Here is a 20818-nt window from a genome sequence, read left to right on the forward strand (position 1 = left end):
CCTTGAGACGAGGAAAGAGGGAAAAGGGGGAAGGAAGGCCTCTCAGGGCCGGTACTCACATCCGTCTATCTCCTCCTGCAGGTCCTCCTGAAGCAGCGACAGATCTGGACGAGGGAGAAAGGAAGGAAGGAAGGAATTAAAGGGGGGGGGGGGGGGTTGAATCAAAACAATACAACGGGGATATAAACCGCAGCTGAGCGGCGAAGGCCTTCCCCCGCTTGGCCTCCTTTGTTTGTCTTCGAGGGGCGTGAAGGCCGCCTCACCTTTCGCCCCCTAAATCGCGTTGCGGGGAAATAAATAAAAAAGGGGGACGCCTACCGCGGGCCAACAAATCCCACAAGCCCTTCCTTTCCACACTAGATGTGTCCCCGACGCAGGCGCGGAGGAGGGAAGGGAGGAAGGAAGGAGGCGCCCCTTCCTCACACGACGGGTCGCGTTTCCCTCCCGAAGAAGAGTATGGTTCCTTCTTTTCCTGGTGGCTGTTTTTAGGAGGGAGGGAGGGAAAGAGGGAGGGAGGCGCTACCTACCCGCCATGTTTCTCCAAGCCTCCCCGCTTGACGCCGCGGGGGTCTACATCTGAGGGGAGGCTGAGGCGGAGAGAGGCCTTCTAGGCCCAAGCGGCGCTTCCGGGCGTCCCCGGGAGAGTCTCCCGCGAAGGCAGGAGCCCGAGAGAGAGAGGGAGAGGCAGGGACGGAGGGAGGGGTTTGGGCCGGACACCGCCTTCGCCTCCGCCGGGGAGGGAACCAGGGCGAGCCCCGGCAGCCCAAAGGGAGGAAGGAAGGGAGGGAAAGAAAGAGAAAGGAAGGCAGGCCTCCGCGGACCTTTCAAGGCCGGCTCAGCAGGCAGAGGAGTCAGGAGCAATAATAAGCGGTGCCCTGCCCCTGCCCGCCGCTCCAGGCCTCCTTCCCAGCTCCTGCCCCGAATTCAGGTTTCTTAAATTCCTCTTCTGCCTCGTGCTCTGTTTAAAGGAGGCCCTCGTTTGGCCACCGCCCTTTCGCCAGGCCCCCAAGTCTCCTCCTGGCACCGAGTTTGCCTACTTTGGTAGTTTGTTTCTTTGTTTGGTTACTTGACGCTTGTGTCAAACTCAAGGTCGAATCCAGCCCTGTCGTGTCATTCTTATGCTGTGGACTAGAGTTGCTGTGAGTCTTTCGGGCTGTATGGCCATGTTCCAGAAGCTTTCTCTTTTCTGACGTTTCGCCTACAACTCTGGCAGGCATCCTCAGAGGTTGTGAGGTACCTCACAACCTCTTAGGATGCCTGCCACAGATGTGGGCGAAACGTCAGGAAAGAAAGCTTCTAGAACATGGCCATACAGCCCGAAAGACTCACAGCAACCCAGTGATTCCAGCCATGGAAGCCTTCGACAATATCATGATTAGAGTTGATGGGAGTTGTGATACAATCACATCTGGAAGGCTGCAGTTTGTTCTGTTTAGTCAGGATAATTGGGTTTGATATATTGTATTATTGTTTTTTTTTTATATTGTGATTGTATTATGTTGCTTATATTTTGTGGGCTGTGGCACAGGCTGTTGAGCAGCTGCAATAAATCACTCTGACCATGAGGTCATGAGTTTGAGGCCAGCCCGTGGCGGGGTGAGCACCCGTTGGTTGAAAATAAAAAATAGCCCCTGCTCGTTGCTGACCTAGCAACCCGAAAGATAGTTGCATCTATCAAGTAGGAAATAAGGTACCACTTATAAAAAAAAGTGGGGAGGCAAGTTTAACTAATTAACGACCTGGAATGAGGAAGTGCCGTCAGAGTGGATGATGAAGCAGCTGCTCCCCCCTGTGGCCAGAATCGAACATCCCCTCAGGAGGTTAAACTGCCTCTGCGTCTGTCTGTCTCGGTCTCTGTTTGATGTGTTTATGGGCATTGAATGTTTGCCCTATGTGTGTATAATGTGATCCGCCCTGAGTCCCCTTCGGGATGAGAAGGGCGGGAATATAAATACTGTAAATAAATAAATAAATGTTGTTTTGGGCCGCTGCCCCATGTAGGCCGCCCTGAGTCCCCGCGGGGAGATGGTGGCGGGGTATAAATAAAGTTTTATTATTTTATTATTATTATTACTATTATTGGGTTTGAATTTAGATCAGGCACTGGGAGGCCTGCAGCCAGAAAAAAAATTCTGGAGGAGTTCAACCCCCCCCCCCCCCCCCCCCAATATGATTTTTCAGGCTAGTGTCTCTTGATCTGTCACGAAATCTCAACAAGGCCGTGAAATTACCATCATTAGGCAAAGGTTCTTCATAGGTATTAGGTCCTGAATCATTGCTCCCTCTTTAGGTAAAGGTTCCCCCCTGACATTAAGTCTAGTCGTGACCAACTCTGGGGGTTGTTACTCATCTCCATTTCTAAGCCGAAGAGCCGGCGTTGTCCATAGATGCCTCCAAGGTCATGTGGCTGGCATGATTGCATGGAGCGCAGTTACCTTCCCGCTGGAGCGATACCTATTGATCTACTCACATTTGCCTGTTTTTGAACTGCTAGGTTGGCAGAAGCTGCGGCTGATAGCGGTAGTTCACCCTGCTCCCTGGATTCGAACTGCCAACCTTTCGATCAGCAAGTTCAGCAGCTCAGCAGTTTAACCTGCTGCGCCATCTCCTGCTCCCTCTTAATTCAGCTCTTTTTGGCCACAAAGGACAATAGTTTACACAATTGGCAGAAGTTTGTTTTCTTCTGCTTTCTTATTTCCTTTACCATCAAGGTGTTTTCAGCCAAGCACAAGATGCTCTGATGGTACTCTGTTTTTGGACTTCTATTGAAAACTTTTGGAAAACCAGGAATCCCCAAAGCCTTTTGAAAGCGTGACTCTTTTGGAGATTGCTATTCACACTGTTTGGAATAATCATAACCTTTTGGAAAGGCATGACTTTGTTAGAGATTGTAACCCTTTCTGAAAGTACGATGTCCCTGAGAGGAGTTAAAAACTCGCTTGAGTCCAGCTTCTCCTTAGTAGTAAATATCCATTAGTATTCCCTTCAGGGCAATTTAGGCTTCCCAGCTGTTAGTCTGATATCCCTGGTTATCAGGGCCGTAGCCAGAAAAAAAATTTCAGGAGGGGTTTTGAAAATTTTGGGGGGGGGGGGGGGTTGAACCCCTAGCACATACCCCTCCTCACTACAAACCTGTCAATATCTGCTTGAGATAGTGCCTGGAGGGACTCTTAATGTTTTGCATCTCATAGACTTAGCATGGGGATTTGGTTAACCAGTTAAAATTCATGAGTAAACGAGATTTTTTTTATAACTTGAAAAATTTCGGGGGGGGGGGGGTTGAACCCCTAACCTCCCCCCCCCCCCCTCGCTACAGGCCTGCTGGTTATCCCTTTGAACTGTCAGGAACAAAGATACGCCAATGCATAAAATATATAGCAGATCTTTTTTTGCCCAAAAAAAATCTACCCTCCCATAAAATATATTGCTTTTAAATCATGCTCTCAAGAAACCAAAAAATGAGTAGTCTTCGTTAAAAGTTAACATAGTTGATTTACTTACAAACTTCATGCATTTAACATACAGGTACATTGCTTATTGATTTCATGTTAACTGAATAATATTTAAAACTATTATACTTCAACTGACTGTACTATACTGTACTATACTATACATCTGCTCCAAACAGACTCATATATTAACTGAACATCTCACTGCAGCATACTGACTATTCTCCTGCTCTAACTGACATCTACCAACTCAACTGACATCTAACTTCCAACTGACTTAAACCTCAACTGACTTCTACCTGACGTCTGATTCAAATGCATTCTAAAATGGAGTATCACTCTGAACATTCCAAGATCTGGGTCACATGGTCTGTAGTCCCTCCCACAACCTCTAACAACATATAGTTAAGGGAAAAACTGCATGCCAATATATATACACAATATAGTAAGTGTGAGCGGCTGCTGTTAGTTCCAGCTCCTGCCAACCTAGCAGTTCGAAAACATGCCAATGTGAGTAGATCAGTAGGTACCGCTCTGGCGGGAAGGTAACAGCGCTCTATGCAGTCATGCCGGCCACATGACTTTGGAGGCGTCTACGGACAACGCCGGCTCTTCTGCTTAGAAATTGAGATGAGCACCAACCCCCAGAGTCAAACATGACTGGACTTAATGTCAGGGGAAAACCTTTACCTTTTATAGTAAGCAATATCAATTATATGCATAACAAATAACTAGTATTGGAGGCTTGTAGAATTTAGATCAGGCATGGGCAAACTTTGGCCCTCCAGGTGTTTTGGACTTCAATTCCCAGAATTGCTAGCAGCCTACCGGTTTACCAGTGCCTAATATAGATGTAAGGATTATGGATATGATGTCTGACTTTAAAATGCTCTTTAACCCTGTTCACATCCTAAATATCTCGGTATCACCTTAGATCAAACTTTAACATTTAGGAATCACTGTATGAACACCAAGCACAAAGTAGGTGCATGTAGTAACATCCTGCGGAAACTTACTGGTAGCGCATGGGGTGCAGACCCAAAATTAATAAGAACATTAGCCCTGGTCTTGTCTTAACTCAACCACTGAGTGTGCCTGGCCTGTTTGGCACAGATCTGTTATTGCGAAGCAGGTGAGTATAGCACTGAACGAAACATAGAATAATCACAGGATGTCTCAAGCCTACACCTGTTGATATAAGCTAACTGGCATTGCCCCCCTGATGTGTGACGGGAATTTGCTGCCAATTGTGAGTGAGATAAGGTTAAACACTGTGAAAGCCACCCACAGCATGGCTATCAACCTCCTCCCAGTAGACTTAAATCAAGGGAAAGGTTCATGAAAATTACCACCACTTAATGTTCCCCCAGCAACAGCAAGAGTATCCCTCTAGGCAGCTAAACCAGGAAATCCCAAATGGATGACTCCACACAAGGGTCTTCCCCCAGGGGCAAATCAGAAATGGGCAACCTGGAAGTCCCTGACTCAAAAGTGGTGTTGGAAGATCAAAAGACAACCTGGTTAAATGGCACTACCTAGAAAAGCCCTCCACCTTTTGCGACTGTGGAGCAGAACAAATAACTCTGCATCTGTATGCTTGCCTACAATGTTCTGCCTCATGCACAGAGGAAGAACTGTTTAAAGCTATAGATAATGTGGTCACAGTTGCCTAGTTTTGGTCTAAAATTACTTAGCCACTTGTGTTCCCTCTATTTTATCAGTTTTATACTTGTTTATTTATGCAATGCTTTTGACACGAAATAAACCTTTTCCCCAACCTCAGAGCCACAAATGCTTCTGGGTTGCCATTCCGCTTACAGGCAGTCACCAAATTACAAATATCCGACTTTATAAAAGATTAATAGTTGAGACTACGGTAATATCTGAGGACCCAAATTGGGTCAAAGATAAAGAGCACTGACCACTACATTAAAAAATTACAACTGTCCTCGATATGCACAGATTCGCTGTCCATGGATTTCGTGGCCCTTTGAAGGCAACCATATAAGGCTGATGTGGCCCACAACGGTCTACACTGTAGAATGGATGCAGTGTAATTACCATGACTCAATGCTTTGGAATTCTAGCAGTTGTAGCTTTACAAGGCCTTTAGTAGAATTAATGGAGTTTGACCCCACTTAAGCTGTCATGGTTCAATGCTATGGAATCATGCGAGTTATAGGTTTACAAAATCTTTAGCCTTCTTTGCCAGAGTGGTCATGTCTCACCAAACTACAAATCCCGTAGCATTGAGCCATGTCAGTTAAACTGGGGTCAAACTGCATTAATTGTATAGTGTAGATGCATACTTTGAAGTCTCTCAGACCCCATTTACAGTAATTATTTAATGCAATTCTAAGTTAGCTTCAAACTATGGTAGCTAGACAAAAAACTCCCTCCAAAGGCCTTAATGCACATCAGTGCTTTGTGGTTTGTGTAATCACCATCTGGCCTCACACTAGTTCCAGGATTTCCTATTTGCACAGTGAAACCATTTCCTTCAGTACCGGTTTGAAAGTGGTCAGTGTAGGTGTGCCCTCATTCATAGGGTTGCACAAGTCAATTTGAAGGCAGTTAACGACAAAAAAATAATTTTCCTTCTCGCTAACACCCTTCTCTCCCCCACAACACCTTGCTTGATACTGTCCTGTTGTCTCTTAACTTCCCCTTTGTTATTTCACTTCCCGCTTATAGAGGCCACAGCAGCACCTTTTCACCACTTTTGACTACATTAACGAGCCTGCAGTGATATGTGGAATCTGCAAAACTGAACTTACTGTTTGAATTGTTTACGAAACACTGTTTTATAGGTTGACAAACGGGCTCTGAGGTCTGTGGCATAGCCAGAGGCGGATCTGATGATTGTGATGTCATTCTATAAAGAACTTCCTTCCTAGAGTAATAATTGTAGAGTTGGTGTCACAATCCAACAGGTAATAGTATTAGTGGACAAATACCATCTGTTGGTAGGCTCTTGTATATATTACTTTATATACTTCTTTAGAAGTCAATCTCATAAATAAGTCAGGGGCGGGCTTTGGGACCAAAAAAATGACTTTTGATATGACCCATGGATAAGTCAAGGGTCATTCTGCGAAGAAGGAAAGGCACCAATAATGTTTCAGGGGCAGCAACTACTGGTCATTGTCACAATTTTGCTGCCCGGGCCTTCAAAAAGTCCAGAAGTGGGAGCACAGTAGAGAGAATAGAGGGGGTTGCTGCTTCTTATAGGTTCTCCTGGGATGGACTAAGCTCTTTTCCTTTTGCCTCCCTACTCAGAGAAGGGGATAGTTCCATTTTTAAATAAGTGTTAAAGTACAGTACTCACTTTGACCTATGGATAAGGTTGATTTTTTACTACAATTTCTAAATCTTATACTTGAGGATATAGCATAAACTTAAATTTTCTACAAAAATACTTGAGCCATCTGTTTGGAATTGGGATTTTAGTTCCAAGCTGCAAAATGATTAGACTTTCAACAAATAAATTTAGTTAATATAGTCTTCTTCATTCACTCGGTCATTTACGACTCTTCATGACCTCATGGACCAGTCCACGCCAGAGTTCCCTGTTGGCTGTATCCAGCTCCTTTAAGGTCAAGCCAGTCACTTCAAGGATACCATCCATCCATCTTGCCCTTGGTTGGCCTCTCTTCATTTTTCCTTCCATTTTCCCCAGCATCATGATCTTTTCCAAGCTTTCCTGTCTTCTCATGATGTGGCCAAAATACTTCATCTTTGCCTCTAATATCCTTCGCTCCAGTGAGCAGCCAGGCATTATTTCCTGGAGGATGGACTGGTTGCGGTCCAAGGTACTCTCAGCATTTTCTTCCAGCACCAAAGTTCAAAAGCATCTATCTTCCTTCACTCAGCCTTCCTTATGGTCCAGCTCTCGCATCCATAGGTTACTATGGGGAATACCATTACTTTCACTATGCGGACCTTGTTACCAGTGTGAGGTCTCTGCTTTTCACTATTTTATCGAGGTTGGTCATTGCTCTCCTCCCAAGAAGTAGACGTCTTCTGATTTCCTGGTTAATATAGAAGGCCATTTATATCTACTAGGGCTTAGCTCCAGAATGTCCTGTGGAAACCCAAACCCTATGGTTCTCAAGTAACATTATATACGTACATCATCTCAATTAAAAACTGTTTAGCAGATGAAGGGTAAACCAAAACTTTGTAGATTGGAAGAGAGGTCTCTCCAGAATTTGTTTGCATTCTTGAAGTGTCATAAATTATACTATTCAAACTCACAGAATTCCACAGCATTGCGCATTGGCAGTTTCAAGCAGCATCAAACTACATTAATTTTGCAGTGTAGATACTTATTTACTTAGGCGATCCCTTGTTGTCCGAATATGGTGGCCTTCTATGTGTAGTATCTTGGCATTGGGTACGTAGGTGGCTGTAGAGCCCTATTCTTGACTCGCATGTTCTTCCACAGTGAGGACATCAGTTTCCAGGTGGAAAGCGGTCCCGGTCAGGATTGGCTTGACATGCCTTCCTTTCGCCCTCCATTCGTGCCTCTTCAAATTCCACAGCACTGCTGTTCACAGTTGACCTCCAAATTCTACAGCATTGCTGGTCACTGCAGTGTAGATATATCTCTCGTGAAACAGAAGGCATGCCTCAGTAGCAAAACAGATGCAGGTGGTTCCAGATACAATCTCTCACAGCAAGAATTTTGGGATGTGTTGCTTAGTGAGGCTGGAGACTCCATCCAAATAGCTATATGATGCTGTTTGGAACTATAGTCAGTGTAGACTCGTACAATGCAGTTCAATGCAGTTTCCAAGTAGCATTATGTGGCAGTGTAGATGGGCTGAAAAGTTCTCTGCCTGAGAATTCTAAATGCCTTTTCACAAATGACAAATCCTAGCATTCCATAGGATGTTACCATGGTAGTTAATGTGGAATAAAAATCTTTTACAACGAGGTATAATATGACCCTGAGAAAATATGTCAAAGTTGATACCACATAGAAGTGACCATTGCATATTCCCTTTTGTCCTTTTCTTCCTAACTTTGTCTATTCTGCTTTCTTCCTTTTTTTAAACTTTACCTCTGAGAAGAAAACATTGTCCATCCATTCAGTTTTTCAGTGTGATTATTTCTGTATAATAAATTTTATAAGAAGTTTCTTTGTATGTGTGGGGACATTCAGTGTGCCTTTAAATTAAATAAGGTGGGATGAAAAGAACACATGCTATTGGTGATGATTTATGTGAAAATACATACTCAAAACAGCCTTTTGTGGGTAAATCTAAGATTTATGTACAGTCAGTTGCAATAAGGAATTGGCAATGATTATAGTCCTTGACACCCAAGGCCACGCAGGTATGAGCTACAGAGAAATGTGGTATATAGAGCACCTTGCAACAAATGGCTTTTGCAGGTGTAATAAATTGAGCTAGAGGCAGGGTCACATTGAAGGGGCTAAAGTACAAAGACAAGGTAACGTTTTAATGTCCGGACACTATGTGGTACTCTGAACACCTGTGTTTAACAATAATTGTCAGAAGGAATGCTGGAGATAAGTGGGTGATTTTATGTTTGACTAGTCATCAAACATGCATTAATAATAAGTTCAGTACTCTTAATGTGACATGATGTGGAAGGGTATTAAGGAAAGAGGTGTGTCAGAGTAATGATTTTGACAAAAACAATTTCCACCCCAAATGCATAAACTCGACAAGATTTTTTTTCAAATATGATTATTAGTTTTGTTCCAACAAATGTATTTAATTGAGTTTTATCACTATCATTTGCAGAAATATAGTTTAAATAGGGCACAAGTAGCCAGTTGCACCAGGTCTGTTCAGGTTTTATGATTGTGTCTACAGTCTATATGCTTGCTGCATTTTCATGGTGTGAAAATGTACCTCTGCTAATCTGATATCAGCCTCCTCTGTTGGCCTACAAATTATTAATACCGAAAATTGCTTTAGAACTAAATTGTTATGTTACAGCAGAGCTTTCCAAGCATTTCATGTTGACGACACACTTTTTAGATATGCATCAAATTATAATGACTATATGTATGGGGACACAGCATATCTCAAGTAAACGTTCACTTACATTTTTCAAAATATATGATTTATTATTTATTTCACATAGACTCAGAGGTGCCTCATTACATGCGTGCAACACACCTACAACTGTCATTGACAAACTAAAGTGTCAGAACACACAGTTTGGAGAGCTCTGTGTTAGAGGAATAATATGCTTCATATTTCACTGACATTAGTTTGTTTCAATTACATTAGGCCCCTTTTCGGGGCAATACAGTTTTTTACAGTCTACAGAATCAAAGACTTTGCTGTAACCTACAGGTTGATTTTCTTCTGAAATTCTTTGATATACTCCATTAGCGAACACATTTTTGGCATATGCTCTCCAGTGGCTCTTTCTTTTCTAAGCCCATCTGGAAAATCAGGTAATTTTGCAAAATATATGGTGAAAGTCTTTGTTGTTAAATGTTGAGCCTCACTTTACTTGCAAGAAATATAAATGTAATGGTTTGATGATAACTATAATTCCTAGTTCCTCTTTTTTGAAATGTATTTTGAATTTTTGCAGTTTGTGGCTATTTTGTTTTCCAAATTTGTTGGCAGATTTTTTAGTATGCAATCTTTTCCTGGTAACTGATTTGTTTCCCAGGTGCTTTGAAAGCAGCTTCCACTCCATTTTCTAAAATGGGTCTTCCTTGAAGAATTCTGCCAGCCTTTCATCTTCTTTATGTAGTTCTTCAATCTATTGCTTCTATTTTAAAAATCCTTATCATGTAGTGTGTTTTTTTGTTGGCAATACAGTATCCAAGCACTTGGTTTAATTCCCCTTTGATTTCTTGGATCTTGTGGAATACCTTTTTGTTGTTATTTTTTATTTTCCTTACATACATTTCTCTGTCCCTGCACAGAACATACTAAATATCATATTACTTTCTGCTTTTGCTCTTTGCTTGTCATTAACTGTTTGAAGAGTTTAATTAATCATTCAATGAAACTTTTATTTCTGTTTTGGCTACAGATGGTGTTCTTTTGAATTCTTCCTCATAAAGTTTCTGTTGTAGTTGATAGTTCTCTTCCTTCTGGTCAGTTAAGTAGTACAAATTTGTTGTCTGGGCTTATTGAATAGCTAAGACTAGAGATGCTCCCAATTGCACTTTTGGAGCACTATAATGAATTTTTGGTGAGATGCATGGAACCATTCTTGGCTTTTCACAGAACAAATCTTAACATGCACGGTTTGTGCACTGCACCCCATCTCTTTAATACAACTACACAATAAAAACATTACTTTTAAGTGACATAAACGAAATGGAGCCATTACAGATTTATGCAATGCCTGTAAATGATACTGTATGTAGTCCATATAAAACATGTTGATGAACATTTTCTGAAGACCCAAAGAAAAAGTCCTGATTACATTTAATTGATGTGTGTTAATTACATGCTTGTATGGAAAGCTGTAAAATAAAATAATGTCTCGAGAATTTAGAGCCCTTTGGATATTATTGTACTGCAACTCCCATCAGCCCTAGCCAGCATAGCCAATGGTATGACATGATGAGACTTGCAATCTACCCACATGTAAAGGACCACACATTCCCTATGTTTGATGTAAAGTTAAATATATAATATAATATTTTAGGCTGTTATAAAATTTCCACTCTTCTGACATTGAAACTTCAGTGGGTTGATTTCATATTTAGTTCTACTTGGAACAGACCCCTTTAAATCAATGCAAATTATGTTAGTCAAGGCTCATATTTTGCTTAAGTAGGAGCAAATTTGGATCCATCCCAGTACCTCAACATCAGTAATCGAGATTTTCCAGAAAATTCTGTTTGGAAAATATTTGGGTGTGCTAAAACATAGAGAACTGAGGTAGCTTAGGTGTTTTACTACTAGCTGAATTAGAAGGCGGGGTAGTGTGTTTGAAAAAATGCTACCATAGTATATGCTCACTTGAGAGGAGGTCCTGCTGAAGGTGAATTCATTAGGGTTTCTTTTAAAGTAGATAAACAATATTGCACAGTCAAGATGAATTAACTCTTATATTCAAACAAATACAAAACATTATTTGGCAACTATATATTTTTACTGGAATACTTGGAAGTGCAGTAGAGTCTCACTTATCCAACATAAACAGTCCGGCAGAACGTTGAATAAGTGAAAATGTTGGATAATAAGGAGGAATTAAGGAAAAGCCTATTAAACATCGATTTACATTATGATATAATAATATTATAATTTAAATGATATTATGATTTACATTATGTAATACAATATAATACTAATAATACAATATAATAATATTAATTATATATTATATTTTACATGTAATATTACTAATAATATTACAATATATTGATACAGTACAATATAGTAATTTATTACCAGTATTGTACTATGCTAATAATATAATATTGTATGTAAATTTTATTTGTAAGCCGCTCTGAGTCCCCTTCGGGGTGAGAAGGGCGGCATATAAATGTAGCAAATAAATAAAATAAATGATTTTACAAATTAAGCATCAAAATATCATGTTTTACAACAAATCGACAGAAAAAAGCAGTTCAATACACAATAACGTTATGTAGTAATTACTGTATTTATGAATTTAGCACCAAAACATCGCAATTTATTGAAAATATTGACTACAAAAACATTGGCTACTAAAAAGCAAACTGCGTTGGATAATACAGAATGTTGGATAAGTGGAGGTTGGATAAGCGAGACTCTACTGTATTTTCAACATATGACGAAATAGTATATATTTCTACTATCTTAGATTAGCTACATGTAAATTGCATTCATTTTTGTGGCCTTAGATTTATTCAGACACACCCCAGTTTGACTGAAAAATAAAAAGTGATGCCTACACTGACACTATAATGCAGCTTGGAACTGGTTTGGCAGAAACCAGTTTCGATGTGTAGGTGTTTAGATTACTGTGTCTGGAACTGGTTTGAGGCCAAGAAGTTCATTACATTGGACCCAGAAGGTGGCCCCCTTTTGCTCAGCCGTCCCCTTTTAAGGTTCTGTAATGTGCTTAAGTAAACATGGGTGTCTACTATACACTCTGCATTTTGCAGATCCAATTTCACCCTGGATCTGTGGTATATTGGGATCTGCTGCAGCAAGTTATAGGGCTTGTTTCAGACTTTCCTGCAGCTTCTTTTAATGCACTGCAATCCACTTTAATGCATGCTGCAGTACACATTAGCTATGTGCATTTTGTGGCTGCCACAGTTTTGAGTCAGCTTGGAACTGTATTGAATACACAGTGTAGATGGTCCCTTAGGGGGGAAAAAAATAAAGCCATTGAAAACAGACTGGAGAAGACTGGATGGAGGTACAGCTTCCAGAATCCCACTGCCAACCTGAAAAGTCAATTCTAGATTTGATGTTATATACGAATAATATTGCAATAATTCAAATTGCCAAGTATTGACTATTATAACAATGATGTCCCTAGTTGTTTTCTGAAATACTTCTGTGTGAAAAATTATATTTCTTCCCATAGAAGGATTACATAACTATAGGACTCTTTCTATCTACTGTTACTATTTGAGATAAGCCTGCCCCCAAATCTGTCATTTTATGTGTTTCATATCAAGGTCTTCCTTTATTCATATTTTTTATTCAAATGTTTAATGAACCTTTCACAACCTTTTCAGAAATCATAACGATCACTTAAGAAATTTTCCCCCACATTTCAAACATGACAATAATGTTATAAACCATTCAGTTTGAATCATGAAAAAAGCAAAAGAAATTATACATTAAAGTTTTCAATCAAGCATCTATATAGTTATATTTACAATATCTTTTTGTACCATATCATTTTGAAAATTGACTGGAATTACTGGATTTCATACTGTTGGCTACAGTCCAATACAACTAGGCATGTTTATGCTGTGAACCATTATCAGAATTCAGACACTAAGTATCCTGTCAGTAAATAAGAAGTGTTTGGAATTTTAAAATAATAATTTTAAAAATCATGCACATTGTGATATGTTGTACGTTTGTATGCTCTTAGTTCAGCAGCAGTAAACCAAGTCCTTTCTTCTGCTTCTACTGCTGTTTCATTCCTTCTGTTCTTTACTATTATTATGAACTGTCATCGTTCTTAGCTTCTGGTGTTGATGCAATTCAGGCATGTTCACTGAGGTAGCTCTGGAAAGGATTAACCATGTTTCATCATCATAAGCCTTCGTCTTGCTTTCATTATTTTCTACGGGTGCTACAAGAAACCAGGAATGAGGATTGCAACATTTTGTTGATAAATTGGTTAGATTAATAAATCTGAAACTCTTTGAGGTTAAAATGTATCTCATATTAACTGACACCAGATTTTAAAAACAGTATTAAAATGCAACTTCTAGCTAACAGATGTTTGTAGTATTAATTGTGTAGTGGCTGGAGAGCTTTATCTGTTTCCCACGCAACTCACAACTCACTTATTCAGCTCTTAGCCTCATAGCTTTAGTCTCATTGGAGATGGGCAGGCTTTTTTTCTTTAGCGCTTCTTTAAAGTAGGCCTGCATGCTTCTGGTTATCATTACAGTGCAAAGGTATGGCTAATTTCCAGGGTAAACACAGATGACTAAATTAGTCCCACTTTCTACTTCTGTATATTCATTAAGGAACCAAAGAGAGGAAAGTTCAGAAATAGGCAGCTGCTTTGAAAATTAAAATGAACATAAGCATTAGCTAAATATGCTTAGCAGGATCTTAGAAATAATTCACAAAAGCAGCTTATAGGTCAGACTGAGAGGTGGAGGAGGAAGGATGAGAACTCACAGTGGGACTCAGTGACATAGCTGAGACCAGTCTTGGTTCTTTAATACCTTGGTGATTATTTATTCCTTTGGAGACTGGACAGCTCCCAGAGGAAATAAATGTACAGTGTTCCCTCACTTATTGCGAGGGTTAGGTTCCAGGACCACCCACAATAAGTGAAAATCCGCAAAGTAGGGATGCTAGATATAAATACATTATTTTCGTAGTTATACACTATTTTAAGTCTTTATCAACCAGTTGTGTGTTGATAAATCATCTCCTTCTCCTGTTGCCACTTGGGCTCCTTTTCTCTCCCTTTGGCTTCTTCTTCCTCCATTCCTTAGGCTGTAAATTGTAATTTTTTATGATTTATAATATTCTTTTAGAGTTTTTTGAAAAACCACAAAACAGCAAATCTGCTAAAAGCTAACTGCAAAGTAGTGAGGGAACACTGTACTGACTTAGTTTGATAGCTCTGTGAAGGACTGGCTATGCTTCATAATCTTAAATCTTCATCTTGGTTCCATTATTTGGTAGGGTGATTTCTTGTAGTTTTTTTTAAACATAGTGCTGTCTTTTGAGTTAAGCAATGGCAAAAACGAGATAAATATTTTAGTCTCCAATAACCGGCATTCCTAGCCAATAGTGAAGAATGCTGGGAGTTGTAGTTTAGAAATATCTGAAGTGCGAATATGATTTCCACTCCTGATCATACTACTTTTACCTGTTTTTCTATTTTATTTATTTCGTATGTCACTTCTGTTTATTCTTGTATTCCCCAATGATTTATCTTCAAATATCCTTATGAACTAAGGCAGCTTAATAAATTAACCGTTGCTATAATGTAGACAATGGAAAAACTGCAACTGATAGAAGGTGCAGCACTTATCCGTGAAATAAGCATTATAACAATGCCAGAATCAAAAGACCAGCTGTGTGTTTTGGGTGTCTTCAGAAATGACAGCAGACTGATCAGCTAGAAGGGTAACATTGAACACACAGCACACAGCAGCTGAAAAAAATCTTTATTTTCTTTCCATCAAAAATGTCTAGCGTATTTTTCAGAAAGGTCTTACAGGGTTTTGAGTTCTAACAGGAAACTTAGGTGTAAAGACCTGTGATGGCTGCAAGCCTCAATGCAGTTTCTAAGGACTTTATCATATGAACACACTATTCCACTACAGTCATGCTGTCACTGATAGTGGGTGAATTATGCTGCTAAGGTTTGACAAGCAAACCCTAACAAAGGGCCCTCCCACCCAGCCTTATAACTCAGAATATCAAGGCAGATAATCCATGACATCTACTTTGAATTGAGTTATCCGAGTCCACACTGCCATATAATCCTGTTCAATGTGGATTTTATACAGCTGCGTGGAAGAGGCCAAAGTTATCCATAGAACCCTGAGATTTCTTGGGCTGACTGCTGCCTTATCAGTCTATATATAAATAAATCCACATTTTTTTCACAATATATAGCTTCTGTATTTCACCACATAAGTCACACTTTTTCCCCTTTGGGGTGGAGGTGAGGGTGCAACTATTATGCAATTTAAACTACTGTACATGGTGGGATTTTAAATATTACAAAGCAAATCTTTCTGAGTTGATACGGAAAGCTACCAGGACACCAAATGCAGCAACATAGAATATTCTGTTGAGGGGAATGCTGTAACAAGTTCTCCTTTTGAGACAGAAAAAGGAGTAAACTTTCAAAAAAAATATTTTTAACACAATAAATAATTAGTGTCGTAGTGCAATACAATAATTATTTCCAAGTTCTCCTTTTAACCCCAAGTACAGCTTGTGGCTATGCTGGGGACAGGATACCTCACAATTATGCAAACGTACAGGAACAAATCCAAGCAAGTAGCTCTGAAAGTCAGTAAGGGACAAGTGAATAAAAGGTCTTTCTTTCCTCACCTTCTCCTTACCCATAAGAAACACTGGATTAAAAATATTTGTTATAGAAAATCTATCGTAATCATATCAGCCAATAGAAATGTCCCCAGTCTGTACTGAGGCAAGAATACAGTGAATCTTTGGAAATTATTGTTTCTTTACCTGTAATATAATTTGGTACAATTACACAACTAATACTGAAATCATTATAATGAAATGTAATTGCATAGTGTTCATTACTCAACCAAGGAAAATGCTTCAATTTATTTAAGTCCATTTTAAATTTGTTGGAGAATTGTTCACATATTGTGGTTACAAGCATAATTGTTATCCATTTGTTTCTGCAGAATCCATTTATGAAATACTTACACAGATGGAGCATCTCTATACTGTCTCAAGCTGAAGTTTACATTGTTGGTTGGGAGACTATCCACATGTTTCATAACAAGTTTTTTTTAAGTAATAATCCTGAAGACAATTATACCTAAATAATGATATTTTATACCTCCATAAAATTGTGCGAATTGATACCATCCAACTGTCTCAGTTGGGAAGGGACAGTCCTATGCTGTTTGACTTAACATATGAATATTTTGCAATCAGTTGATGAAGGACAAATCAAAATGTTTCCTCACTGCAGAGTAAAGTCGTGACAGAAGGCTGGGATAAGAAATAAGGATGATAAAAGTTGTTTTTCTTCTGCTTTGAAAACACTGAAATATGACAAATTCCTCAGAAATGTTTCCCTGACCACAGCTCTTTGAATGCAGGCACAGTTAGGGTAGTTCCTGGAACTCAATGGGTCAGAGACTGTTTATAACTCAAATACTTGTCTGTACATTTTCTTCTTTGTATCACTGTCAATGTATACATGGAAGATTGTCCTTGCATTTCCTTTCTTTATCTTGTTTGACCCAGACTTTTTTGACTAAGGGCTCTTTCACACAGCCATATGACCCAGAATATCAAGGCAGATAATCCATAATATCTGCATTGAACTGGGTTATCTGAGTCCACACTACCATATAACTCAGTTCAAAGCAGATAATGTGGGATTTTATATAGCTGTGTGGAAGGGGCCCAAGTCATTTATTTAACATTTGATATCATCACTGTACTTTTCTCTTGCTCAAAACAATGTTTATGTCGCATTTATTGACTCTTTTTTTCTTTCTTCCACAAAACCTAACAAACTGAAGCTTAATCCTGACAAGACAGAGGTCCTCCTGGTCAGTCGTGTGGCTGAACGGGGTATTGGGTGGCAACTTGTACTTGACGGAGTCGCATTCCCCCTGAGGACACAGGTCCGCAGTCTGGGGGTCCTCTTGGATTCAGCACTGACACTTGAAGCTCAGGTGTCGGTGGTGGCCAGGAGGGCCTTTGCACAATTAAAACTTGTGCGCCAGCTGCAACCATACCTTGAGAAGCCTGACTTGGCTGCGGTGCTCCACACCTTCGTTACCTCCAGTCTGGATTATTGCAGTGCACTTTACATGGGGTTGCACTTGAAGACGGCTCAAAACTTCAACTGGTACAACATTCGGTGGCCAAACTAATAACTGGTGCCGATTATAGGGAGCGGACAACCCCCCTATTAAAAGAGCTCCACTGGCTGCCGATCAGTTTCCGGTCCCAATTCAAGGTGCAGGTGATTACCTATAAAGGTGATTACCTAAACAGCTCAGGACCTGACTATCTTCGTGAATGCATCTTCCCCTATGAACCCACACGGGCTCTAAGATCTGCTGGGGAGGCCCTCCTTGATCCCATCTCTGTCTCAAGCGCGGTTGGTGGGGACGAGAGAGGGCCTTCTCGATGGTGGCCCCCAGGCTCTGGAACTCCCTCCCAAAGGAGATTAGATTAGCGGCCACCCTGGATTCCTTCCGGAAGAATATGAAAACATGTATGTTCACAGGTGCCTTCTCATAACTGATAATTGATTGTCCATGTGCTTTACCTAGGCCTTGGCACTTTATTACCTTTAGTCGTTCCCACCCCTAGTCATTGAAGAATATGCATTTTCAGATTTCCAATCTCCTTAAAATGGCCCATGGCCTATGGTGCTTGACTATGGATTGGGATTACTGTCTATGTTTTAAATTATTTTAACTTTTGTGAGAAGTGTTATTATATTGTGATTTTATTGTGTTACTGTTTTTATTGAAGTAATACTGTTTTGGGCTTGTCCCAGTGTAAGCCGCCCCGAGTCCTTCGGGAGATGGAGTGGGGTATAAAGTTATTATTATTATTATTATTATTATTATTATTATTATTATTATTATTATTACGTTTATAGGCACAAGCCTGCAGTTCAATTATTCAATGCTGATTGTTAAAACAAATGTAAAATTACACAAACTGTGAATAACTGTCTTGACAAACCTGATGGGACACATCTGTATGGGGAGGTTATGTTCTGACTTGTAAAATTAGTAAGGAAACACAAAGTCATACGGAAGAAGGTGATACTACTATTGTTTTGTTTTTTGTAGACTGTGCAGCCCATGCTGTCTTACTGAAGCCCACACTGACATATAAGATATCATTAATTTCATAATTTGGGGATCAGCAGGATTAATTTAATTTAATTTAATTTATGACACCATAAAACTGCCAGTGAGCAAAGAGCAAGGAGGAAGTACTACAATCAAAAAGACTCAGTGTCACAGTGGATGAAGTGGCAGCTCCCCCTGTGGCTGGAATCGAGCATATCCTCATGAAGCCGGAAATTGGAAAATGTTAAATTACCTCTACTGTCTGTCTGTATGTGTTGTATGTCTAATAATGGCATTTAATGTTTGCCATGTATATGTGCATTGTGATCCAACCTCAGTCCCCTTCAGCATGAGAAGGACAGAATATAAATACTGTAAATAAATAAATAAATAAATAAATAAGGAAATTAACTTTGGTTAACAAAAAAGTGTGAGCGTTTTGCATCAGTCCAGATAAAACACTTCTATGATAATTCTTGCTTCTGGTCTTGGGATCTCCAGTTCAGATTAATGCACCTCACAGAGATGCACCTGGAATCCTGTGAAAAGGTGAATTTTGACAATGTGTTCACTGTTTTCATTTTTCTCTTCTGGTAATTGGTAGGTGCTCATTGTTTACCTGCCTTAACGTTTTGAGCAGACATATTTCTCCCTCTATTTCTTTCTGTTATCCCACCGAACATTTACAAGCAAGCACCAAGTTTCCACTGTTGAAGGAAATATCAAATCTGTATAATGAGATTGTCTTCTGCTAGAAACCAAAGATGTGGATGCTTTCACTTAAATATATTGTGGTGGTTGTACATACCGTATTTACTCCCCCCCCTGCTTTATTTTCTCTACTGCATCAACAACAGCTCTCATCAATCAATACAAAATCAATCAAATAAAAACAACTTTCAACCCTCAAGGTCTGAATATTTGTCTGAGCTGTCAGTACAAACATGTGGAAACTGAAATTAATGGATTAGTCATAAAGCTTTCTTACAGTAATAAAATAGTTCTTAGAGCATTTGCACAAGGTGTGAGAGCTACACCCTCAGCTCACAGTTCCACTTTCAGGGTATTTGCATATGATAAATGTTGCAGACAGTGGAGCGCAAGGACACATTTAACAGAAAGGTTCATGTTAAGAACAATAAGGGACTGGAGCTACAGCAACTGAAAGATACCTGTGCCTATCTGGAGGTCCTGATCCAGTTCCTCTCTTCCAGGGAATAAAAAGATGTGCATTGACAAAAAAAAAAACTGTGCTCAGACCTGAAACTTTCAACCAAGGTGTGTGTTTAAGGAATACATGGAGCAGTGGTTACCTAGTATATTTGACACCTGGAGCAGATAATTTTGAAAATTGGGAATTGCACTCTGTGTTGATCCAGATTTTCCAGTTTGTAACTGCCACATGGCTTGGTTCAGTAAAATGCAGTTTTCCAGATGTGGTTAAAGTATCACTCCCAATAATTTTAGCCAGCATAGGCAATAGTGAGGAATGCAGAGAATTGTGCTTCAGCAACATCTTGAGGGATTCACTTGGCCCACTCCTACTGTATGTTTACTAAAAGAATGTCAACTGAGTTCAGTGGTGCTTAATCCCAAATACAGGTAACCCTGGGTCACAACCTTAGGATGCAGCACCAAAGGAGTTAAACATGTGAGTTCATCTGAATTTAGAAGCTGAGCAGGATTGGACCCAATTAGGATCAAGATATGTCAGAGGTCTCCTGTCTGCACTAAGAAAGAAACCCTGCATGCCCATGCCACCAGTCAGAGTTGACAATATTGGAGTGGCTGAACAAAGTAATTAACTGTATAAGGCAGGTTCCTATGCTCCTGCTTGTAGCTGAGCTGGTTCACAAGAAACAAGGATGTGTGTGTGTGTAAAGAAAAAAGAATGACTGTTAATTTATTTCATTTCATATATAAAGTTCCCTACCCCCACCCCGTCCCTTTATTTCTCCCTTTCTCCCCTTCCAAAACCCTTTGCACACCGCAAAAAAACCCGCAAAACAGCAAAAATACCGCAATAAATGTGTACATTAATATTAATTGAAAACCCGTGAAACAGTGAGGGATCGAAAAGTGAACCGTGAAGTAGCGAGGGAATACTGTAGTTAGTAAAAGGAAAATTCACTCCCCATTCCTTTCTCAGCCGACATATTTTTCCTAGCTTGTGTCA

At 40.0% G+C, this 20818-nt stretch overlaps 1 protein-coding gene and 1 long non-coding RNA gene across 2 annotated transcripts in view; one reads left to right on the top strand and one right to left on the bottom strand.

The window, feature by feature from the left end:
- Positions 1–912, bottom strand: part of ppp4r1 (protein phosphatase 4 regulatory subunit 1) — a 42702-nt gene extending 41790 nt beyond the window's left edge. The window contains exons 1-2 of the mRNA XM_008118182.2: positions 528–912; positions 60–104 (exon numbers count right to left, since the gene is read on the bottom strand). Of these exons, the coding sequence (XP_008116389.1) occupies positions 60–104; positions 528–534 (52 nt within the window). The 5' untranslated portion in view covers positions 535–912. The remainder of the gene's footprint in view (positions 1–59; positions 105–527) is intronic.
- Positions 15–19552, top strand: LOC134298913 (uncharacterized). Its single transcript, XR_010006034.1, has 2 exons — positions 15–454; positions 17347–19552. It is a non-coding gene; the product is annotated as an uncharacterized LOC134298913 (long non-coding RNA).
- The last annotated feature ends 1266 nt before the right edge of the window (positions 19553–20818 follow it).

This window comes from Anolis carolinensis, chromosome 4 (assembly GCF_035594765.1).
Source record: "Anolis carolinensis isolate JA03-04 chromosome 4, rAnoCar3.1.pri, whole genome shotgun sequence".
Classification (NCBI taxonomy): Eukaryota; Metazoa; Chordata; class Lepidosauria; order Squamata; family Dactyloidae; genus Anolis; species Anolis carolinensis.